The 9,763-nt window shown below is 42.1% G+C and overlaps 1 protein-coding gene across 2 annotated transcripts in view; it reads right to left on the bottom strand.

Moving 5' to 3' along the window:
- Nucleotides 1–1,723: 1,723 nt before the first annotated feature.
- The window catches only part of tars2 (threonyl-tRNA synthetase 2, mitochondrial), a 31,809-nt gene continuing 23,769 nt past the window's right edge, over nucleotides 1,724–9,763 (bottom strand). For both annotated transcript variants that reach the window (XM_063488256.1, XM_063488255.1), the window contains exons 4-18: nucleotides 9,440–9,561; nucleotides 8,957–9,065; nucleotides 8,471–8,535; nucleotides 8,308–8,386; nucleotides 7,599–7,745; nucleotides 7,418–7,516; nucleotides 6,533–6,702; nucleotides 6,258–6,420; nucleotides 5,663–5,800; nucleotides 5,165–5,242; nucleotides 3,166–3,266; nucleotides 2,528–2,629; nucleotides 2,353–2,425; nucleotides 2,093–2,207; nucleotides 1,724–1,989 (exon numbers count right to left, since the gene is read on the bottom strand). In XM_063488256.1, coding sequence (XP_063344326.1) covers nucleotides 1,847–1,989; nucleotides 2,093–2,207; nucleotides 2,353–2,425; nucleotides 2,528–2,629; nucleotides 3,166–3,266; nucleotides 5,165–5,242; nucleotides 5,663–5,800; nucleotides 6,258–6,420; nucleotides 6,533–6,702; nucleotides 7,418–7,516; nucleotides 7,599–7,745; nucleotides 8,308–8,386; nucleotides 8,471–8,535; nucleotides 8,957–9,065; nucleotides 9,440–9,561 — 1,704 coding nt within the window. In that variant the 3' untranslated portion in view covers nucleotides 1,724–1,846. The remainder of the gene's footprint in view (nucleotides 1,990–2,092; nucleotides 2,208–2,352; nucleotides 2,426–2,527; nucleotides 2,630–3,165; nucleotides 3,267–5,164; nucleotides 5,243–5,662; nucleotides 5,801–6,257; nucleotides 6,421–6,532; nucleotides 6,703–7,417; nucleotides 7,517–7,598; nucleotides 7,746–8,307; nucleotides 8,387–8,470; nucleotides 8,536–8,956; nucleotides 9,066–9,439; nucleotides 9,562–9,763) is intronic.

Below are 9,763 nucleotides of genomic sequence, written 5' to 3'. Positions count from 1 at the left end.
GTTTGATGGCTTATAGGGAACAAATTGCATTGGTAGCTGAGTAATGCCACAGCAGTATAATCTCTTCAGTTCAGTTCCTCCTTCCCCAAGGGACCGCTACCCTAGCCTTTACAACAGGTAGCTCCACCCAAGTGACTGACCCTTAAAGTCTAAACCTGCATAATCTCCATAAGAAACTATATAAAGAACATTTTTAAGCATCCTGTAGAAGAAAAAGTGAGATTTGAAGAGTCTTCTAAACTCATGGATGGGACACTGAATTTTAGCTTATGGCCTTTATCAGTATACCAGTTAATTTTAAAACTCATTTAGCTTTTCTAGATTCAGCCCTGCTCTCCTTACATTAAACTAGGCGAGGGCTTTTATTGTGGAAAGGTGTATCATTTATGTTTCTTTATGGGGTTTCCCGACTTTTCCAGGACTGTGTGCCAGTGGAGGCTCTTAACAGGTTGGTTCTTTTCCACTGTTCCCATTATTAGGCACTCTCATTCCTACTGCTTTTGTTGGACTTTCAGTTTTTCTCTGTTGTTTGCAGATGGCTTATGAGTCACTTATAGCAGGAAGTGGGCTGTGACCTCGTTATCCATCATTGTTCCAAGACTTTTAAATAGATGTGTGAGTCATCGAATGCAAATTGTTAATTATAGCATGTATTATTATTATCATTGTATTATTAATGAATGTGTTTTAGAGTAAAACCTTTTGGGTAGAAAGCTCAGAGAAAAGATGGAAATGTAGCTCTACTGAAATTCATTCATCATCCACTTTGTTAGAGAAAATATCCAGTGAGCAGCAGTTTTCTGAGGCAAAATGCTTTTTTGACGTCAGAGAATGGCCAGACCCCTTTGAGCTGATAGTAAGAAAATATGACACATCATTTCATAAAGCTCATATCTCAAACTGGTGTCTTGAACATGACATTGAGTTCAATGTATACAAATGGACTCCACAGTCACCAGATCGCAATCCAGTAGAGCACCTTTGGGATGCAGTGGAACAGGAGATAGACATCATGGATGTGCAGTCAATAAACCTGCAGCATGTGTGATACAATCACGTCAACATGGACCAAAATCTCACATTTTGAATTTGTCATGAGGAATTGAAGCAGTTCTGAAAAGCAAAAGTGGGGGTGGTGCAGGTACACACGTGTACCTTATAAAGTTTATTACTGTAAATTTGTAATACAGATGCTTAAAAAGAGCCAAAAACTGTAACACAAGTATAAAAATCACTTTTTTATGTGACACATTTTAAGTGTGTTAATTTCTTGGTTACTAGTGATTATACTGCAAACGGTTGTGTGTCCATGAGGATACAACCTACTGTGTACAGTGACCTTGAGTGTTTTGAAAGGCGCTTTCAAATAAAATGTATTATTATTATTACTGTAACTCATACATTTTTGTGTAAACAGTAAGGAGTGTTGGATAGCACTGCCAGAGATGGGACTGAGTGTAACTTTTCACATTTCCTTTGTGTTATGTTTCCTCTCAAAAGGCTGACAAAAGGTTGGAGCAGAAACCACAAAGGGTTCTCCTATGGGAGCAGGTGGTAGGACTCTGTGCTTCTAGTTGGCACCATTATTTCTAAGAGTGTGGCGATCCTTAAATAGCCTTAAATCTCTCTCTCTCCAGTCTCCTTTTTGCAGGACTTTGCAGGACAGTTTAATCAGCAAATTCCATTAAAGGACAAAATCAGCAATGAGTGCAGAACATAAACATCAGTGTTTTATAGACTTTTATTCCAACTTTAACCAGCCGCTTCTTCAGACAAAGCCAAAGTGTAAAAGGCTGAACATGTAAAACAAACATTTCATCAGTGAGTCATTATTTCCAGGACATCATCAAAACTCATCGAGGTTGCTTCTGGTGTCCCGTAGCTTTGTGAGGGATATCAGCACCTCCTCTGTCGGCCTCCTGCCCAGCTGTTTACCCCCTCTGCTCCTCACGTTCACTGTTCCACTCTCACGCTCCTTATCACCCACCACTGCACAGAAACACACACAAAAGACTGTCAAATATGTCAACAGTACTGAAAAACAGTCACAGTCTTTAGTATTTTAAGTAGCCTCTTAGTTATTCATCTTTACCAAATATGTAGTTATACTGGGCGAGCTGAGCAGAGCGGATCTTCTTATTTAAGGTGGCTCCCTCATCGTCATTCAGATCTGCCATAAAGCCAGCTTCATGGAACTGCTGGACCACCTTAACAGGAGAGAGAGAGGGATTCATTCTTTTAAGACTGTATCTGTAATCTACCTCTTATATTAAAGAACAAATTAATCATGGCAGGATGAAAGTTCACTTTGTCTGCTTATGCACCCGAAGCAAGTTTCCATCAGACACTGACCTGCCTGCCGTACGACTCATTGTTGCCCCCCACAGGAATAACTGCGACCTGAGCCGGAGACAGCCACAGAGGCCTGGGTGAGGCACAGAGGGGGGTGACAGGTTAGCGTACAGCTAAAGGACAATAATCCCACTAACGGGGTATATTCAGATTTTGTGCATTATCATCTTCTCACCATTTCCCTCCAAAGTTTTCAGCCAGTATGGCGATCATCCTCTCCAGCGATCCCAGCACTGCTCTGTGGATCATTACTGGTCTGTGCGACTGTCCGTCTCGTCTGAGAGAAAGGTTACAAAAAAAAGAGGTCAGGGGGTGGTGCAGCGTGGCCAAGCTACAGACACAAATACTCTTCTTGACAGTATTGTGAACTTTACATTATACTGAAGTGAAGTAGCTGAGTGGAAGTAAATATGCAGATCTCTGTTGCTTATTTCTAACCTACTTTTCCTATAAACTATTCTACAATGGGACACTAATCTATGTTTGAACATATAATCTAATCAGATTATAATCAAAAACACTTCAGTAGATGTGGACCAAAAGAAGTAAGGCAGACTAGTTGAGGGCAAACAGAAAATTCGACACGCTTGAGCTGATAAATCCAATAAAGGGCTAATGTTTCATCATCAAATTAGCTCCCAAAGTTAGACTTGTGCCATCTTATCCCGAGTAATTACTGGATATACATACACAAGGATGCATTTTCAACAAAAAGAAGTGGCCATCTGTAAAGGAGTAGTGGTTTAAATCAGTGCAGATGCAGGAATGTTAAAGAGATTGAATGCCAACTACTGAAATTTATGAGTGACTCACCCGACGTACTGAAGGTCAAATCTGATTGGCAGCTGGAAGTCCAGCTGGATCGTGGCACACTGATGCTGTCTGCCAATAGCATCTTTGATCTGGATGTCAATCTGATGAAACATGAAGGCGTGTGTTATTACTGGGCTTCACTTTTCCCTTCCAGTTTAGCGCTCTGAGACAAAGTACCTTTTTGTGCACTGACTCATTAGAAATGGGTTTCTGAGAGAAGCTGATTAGCTGCTTAGATTGTGGTTTAAAAATCCTGGATACACGTGCGTTTCTTTGTTTCAACGAGCGTTTAAGCTCAACCTGATTTCACCCATCGCCTCCTCTCAGTGCTTCCACATGAGCACACTGACGTTTATCTGAGGCCGACTTCTTCTTGGAAAGATAAATTAAGTCTCCAAAAAAAAAACCCCCAAAAAAACAACCCCCCCAAAAAAGCAAAGGTCATTGCCGCACTGTCGTTTCTATTTTATTTAAAAATAAACAAACAAAAACACACGCACACAAAACCTCTAAATATTCTGTGAACTACAATAATTCGTGTCTGTAGTTTCTCTGTGCAGAGCCGAAGCAGAACAAAGATGTCTTAATCTGCGTTGCAACATAAATAAATCCCCTTTAGAGGAATTAAAATCATTAAATCTAATTTTATTATTGTGAAAACTTGAGAAATGCACTTGTTTGTTGTTCTCCCAAGATTTCAGAGATAATGAAGAGAAAATGTAAGCTTGGCTCTGTATCAAATGGAAAAATGATCTACCTACCAGCACCTCTAAGCTGATGAACACATTGTTACAGGCTTGTGAGAAACAAAGGTTTCACTGGACTACTGTGGAAAAAACTGAGTGCAGCCCAGTATTCAGTAGCTTGTAGAGCAACAACTGCAAAGTCCTAGCCCACTCTCCTTTACACTGAGTTTCAATCAGGTTGAGGTCTGGACTTTAACTGGGGTATTGTAGATTTGCTGCTGTGCATTAAGTTGTTGTCCCGTTGCATCTGGTCATCTCAACAAGGGGCCCAGGCCCTGGGGCCCCAGAACAAGCCCAAATCATCACCCCTCCACCACCGAGCTTGACAGCTGCTATGAGGTGTTTGTGCTGATATGCTGCGTTCGGTATTTTGCAAATGTGCTGCCGAGCATTATGACCAAACATCTCCACTTTGGATTCTTCTGTCTAAAGGACATTGTTACAGAGGTCTCTGGTTTATTCAGAACTTTGCAAACCTAAGCATTGTTTTTTGGTTCTTTTTAGATAGAAGAGGCTTTCTAAACAAGTCATACTTGTTCAGTCTTTTTATAACTGTACTGTCACAACTTTTAACATTTAACATGCTAACTGAGGACTGTAGAGTCTGAGATGTAGACCTTGGGTTTTTCTGAACATTGCATGGACTGACCCTGGGGTGAATTTCCTGGGACGTTCACTCCTATTGTGGCCAGACCAGCCAACTGTCAGAACTTCTGCTTTAAAAGAAGTGGCAACACTTTCTGATGATCAGTTAGTCAAATGCATTTGATTAGCAACAACCTGGCTGTTAGACTTAGTTTTTAGTTGGACTGCATTAGAGTCATGGTTTGTTTTTTCAGTTTGAGGATACAAGTCAGGCAGTTAAGACTTGGAAGTTGCTATACCTGATAAAGAATTTTCCCACATGGAGACCACCCTAAAACCATAATGTACCATTTCTTGGCTTGCTTTAGAGGTGCTGGTAGCTGTCCCAAAAGTAGCTGCTTCCACCATTTCTCCTGGTAAATCAAATAATCCTATCTTTAATAGTGCTTCAGCATAAAAAACCCCAAACAAACAAAAAGACCCCCCCCCCCCCCAAAAAACCCCCCCAAAACAAAACAAAAAACCACACATTCCCTTAAAGTTTTTTATATTAAGGAGGAACAGAGTGACTAAACTGATGTCACGATGCTTTGGTGTGCTGTAAACAAACAGTGATAAACAACATTTACTCCTGAGTCCATTAAGTGCAAGTCTTCCTTCTCACTGACCTTTGGTCCGTAGAACGCTCCATCTCCTGGGTTTAATTCCCAGCGTTCACCAAACTGCTGCAGACTCCTCTCTAACTGCTTCTCACACACACACACACACACACACACACACACCAAAGACCACAGTAAGCAAGTAGTTGCATGACAGAATATAAGTACATTAAAGCACATTATGATCGCCATGTCTGTGTTTGAACTGTGCAGGCTCAGAACTGTTATGTTGAATTACACTCAATTGAATCAGCTTAGATTGCTGCTGTGCCCATTTAAAAGGTGCTCGGGGGATTTGGAGATATACATCTACCCAACAGCCTGACGCAAAGCAGCTCTCGACTGGAAAGTACCACTTACATAACTGATAGGTTAAGTGGAAATGCCTCCCCCCTGGCTGCCAATCAAGAGTACACATATATACACACACACGTTGAACAGCTGTGTCTGTCTAGGACTGCTTTTAGCACACAATATGATGGAGAGTGTGTCAACGTGTCTGTTTACCTGCTCAGCGGTGTCCCACTGTTCAGGCTCCCCCAGGCACGGCGTAGGTCGCGTAGACAGCAGGCAGTGAAAAGAAAACCCAAACACTTGATAGACGCTCCTCACAAAGTCCAAACAAGTCACAATCTCTTCTTCCAGCTGGGAAAAAAGAAAGAAAAGTCAGGAAGAGGTCAACATGAGGACATAATAATAACAGAAAAGTGTACACAGCTGAGAGACCAACAAGAACTGAGAGCATAAAAATCAAACCAAGATCGAATTTCTCAGGCTGACATAGTGGTGATCATCATGTGACCACCGTCTCTGAATTAACAAGGTGCAAACAGAAAGGAACAGTATCATGGGAAGGCTGCAGGACTCCATGTCGGGGATCAGATTTACTGCAGAGCCACAAAGGCTTACATACGGAGGTGCAAAGTCTGAAAAGGACAAAGACCTTCATTCATCCAGGCTAAAGCTTCCTGGAATGTCTCAGGAGTCATTTACACAGCCCATCTAATCACTGAAATGCGGTTCCACGTGGGTCTTGTTTACAGCGTCTGTCCCACTTAAACATGCCTTGGATTAGAAACGAGTTTGCGTACTGTTTGCGTACCTGTTCAGGTGTGCAAAATATGTGCGCGTCATCCTGGCAGAACCTGCGAACACGAGTGAGACCTCCCAGAGCGCCGGAGAGCTCGTTACGATGCAGCGCCCCGAAGTCGGCCCATCGCAGAGGGAGCTCTCTCCACGAGCGAACGCGCTGCTCAAACATCAGGCTGAACACAACAAAGGAGAGTCAGTCTCTGCAAAGACACCCGAGCACAGGTAGGTAAGGTGTGTGTGTGTGTGTGTGTGTGTGTGTGTGTGTGTGTGTGTGTGTGTGTTCACCAGTGTGCAGGACAGTTCATGGGTTTGAGAGCGTAGGTCTGAGAGCCCTCTGATTTCACAGTGAACATGTTCTCACTGTAGTGCTCCCAGTGGCCAGAGCGCTCCCATAACGCAGTGCTGTACAGCGTTGGGGTCACGACCTCAGTGAAGCCTCGCCTTCGGTATTCGCACTATGAGAGGTCAGGAAGGAAGGACTTGTGTGACAATGAGTGGAGGACAGGGTCAAATGGTCACAGGGTCAAACAGCATAGAGACTTTAGGCTAAAAAGGCTGACATCCTGACCACTGACATGAACACGTATGACCTCAGCATTACAATCAGCAGAGCACATGTTGATGCGTGTTATTACGTTTAAATGGACAACATTCAATAAATACACACACTCAATGAACAACTTCCTGCATAAGCGGCATTTTATCATTATATAAAACCAACTAAGGTCACAGTTGGATTTTGAATAATCAAATTAAAGCATGTGGGGGATTTTTTGGTTTTAATTGCATAAGCGGTGTTGAAAAGCTCACTTAACAGGTTTTTTCTGCAAGCAGATAGTGGATTTGAACCGTTATACAGTTATTTCTTGATTTTTGATTAAACAACTTTTGATGTACCACAAACAGGCAAACTAACTAGAGAAAAAATGTTTCCTGTGTAATGCTGTGTTCATTCTTTAAAGCCAAAACTAGGCAGTGAGAGGCCCAGGCCAAATATGAATTCGGAGACAGGTTTGATGACATGTTTATCCACGACCCTTTGTTTCCACTCACATAGTCCCTGCACTATATTCATACAGTTTCTTATCTGTAATGCTTTCTACAGGTGTAACAAGGTTGTGATGGTGCAGTTCTAGGGGATTCAAAAATAAGCTCAAACAAATAATACACCTTAATGAAGTCCGTGAGTGTGTTGTAGATGTGGGCTCCTTTAGGCAGAAAGAAACAACTTCCTGGACTGACTTCATTGAAGAAGAACAGCTCCTGGTCCTGTGTAAGAACATGAAAAGGTTCTTATTTCACTTTTTAAGATAGCATCATCTTCTGTACCCATGTACGGTTTCTGTCTTACCGTCCCGATGCGTCTGTGGTCCCGCCTCCTCGCTTCCTCCTGCTCCCTCTCCCACTCCTCCTTCTCTTTCTCACCTGGAAAGGCCACACCTAACAGTCGTGTCAAACCCGAGGACTCTGTCTGGTTGGCCAGGGTCACAGAGGACAGCTGGAATGGTACAGAGATGAAAAGTGGGGAGAAAATAATAGGTGAACATGGACGTGGCAAAAGAGAAAGTTATGCGAGGGACAGCACGTCTGGCGGATGGCCGTGTGTTTCTAAGAGCCCAGAACAGAAATCTGGCCTCTGACAAACACAACATCCTGCTGCTGATATTTCCAGGCCCTTTCTGTTGTGGAATCCCAGTCTGCCCAGTGACAGCTCGGTATGGAAACTTTCCTCTCTCCCTGGATCAATATGGATGAGGAAAATTCCACTCACACAGCATGTGTCCCATCTGACAGAGAGCCACGAAGGTCCAAATAAAACTGATTTTAACTGATGAGATGGCACTGCCTCTTTCATTGTAGTCAAACTCTTCATTATATTGTTTGAGTGTGAAAAATCATGATAGCACTGCCATATGAAATACAGTTTTCATAGGAATAGCCCAAATTCTTGAGTTAAGAAAAACAAAACAATAAAATACATTAAGTGGCAGTGAAACACAAAAAGAGAAAACAGAAAGACGAGCAAAGGACTGAATGGATACACAAACACAACCACATACCTGCAGCATCTTGAAGACTGTGAGGAGGCCTGTGTGTGGGAGGAGGGGGCCGTTGCAGACCGCTATAGTGTCTCCACACCTGAGCCACACAGAAAGGTTGAAACCAGTTAATTTACTGGTGAGTGTTTTAAATCACTGGCAGGTAAGAAGTTTTCCTACGTGCCTGTATACAGTGACAGTGGCGCCATTCATCTGCTCTTCAGCAAACTGCAGCCTCAGCTTACTGCTCTGTAAGAAGAAAACACAGAAAACTGATTTTAAGTTCAACATGGACACGAGGACAGACAAATATCACAGCTGGACTAAAAACAGGAGTCACACTTAAACAGCGAGTAACATAACTGCTATTCACATCCTATCAAAGGTTACTCAGATATGCTTCAAGCCAGCATGGCACAATGCTGCTACACCACCAGTGTTTTTTTTAAAGTGGAAATAAATATTAAATCAAATAACAAAACTTTCCTGCTTTCTGGCCTAATATAAGCTGGTGTATTGAAAGTGTGAGGAAGGAGCTTGAACAGCTATGCCAGAGTGATTTGATAATTAAGACTTACCTCCTCTACATAAAGAATTAAAGAAAGATGTGTCAACACTGAAAATGTCTATCATCAATATTATATTATAACAAACAGAGCATGTTGCAGACCTGGAATAGCTCTTGGACCTCTTCTATACTCAGCTCCAGTCTGGAGAAAGGAAGTTTGAGTGCTGCCGCCTCCTTACACCTCGCCTCCACATCACTCAGAGACAAAGAACTGTAGATGAAGTCACATTCAAGCAAAACTTCAGCTGCAGTTTAGTCAGAATCAGGAGCATGCGATACAGGTCAAGCAGCCGGCATAGGTTACATAAGGTGGAAAATGTGTCATTAAAGCAGCACATAATAATGAACAGCTATACACAGCATGCATATAAATAAAAATTAGGAACTAATTAAACTCATGAATAAAAAATATATACTTTATTTGAAAGGTCAGGATTTATTTTTTTTCTTTAAAACAAAAGAAGTTGAAAAACTGAAATAAAAACCATCATGTAACTACCGCCACCTCTTTTGCGTTTGTGAGCATACAAAGATAGAGTTTTGACAGAGCTCATATCTGATAGACAACCTGGCAAAAGTAATCACCTGTTGTCCAACAGGTAATCACAGAAAAGCCCGAACTCTGATGTTCCTTCTCTGCACACCTCAGCACCAAACATGCCCTCCAAGACTCCACCGAGGACGCATGCCCCTGTTCTCCAGGCTGCCTTTGAAATCAAGGGTCGTAATGAGTGAGCGCCAAAGACATCTACACGGTAATGTTGGGATGGTAGAGTAAAACAGCAAGGAAACACAAAGATGCTCTCATCCCACTACTGCTGGTCCCAGTTAAAGTGTCGTTTCAATTTTTGTTTGTCATGTTACATGGCATGTTAACATCTTTATTTATTTTCTTACTTACGATGATGC

This window comes from Pelmatolapia mariae, linkage group LG10_11 (genome assembly GCF_036321145.2).
Source record: "Pelmatolapia mariae isolate MD_Pm_ZW linkage group LG10_11, Pm_UMD_F_2, whole genome shotgun sequence".
NCBI lineage: Eukaryota > Metazoa > Chordata > Actinopteri > Cichliformes > Cichlidae > Pelmatolapia > Pelmatolapia mariae.
Note: the sequence above shows the minus strand (reverse complement) of the source record. Positions and strands in the feature narration are given on the sequence as shown.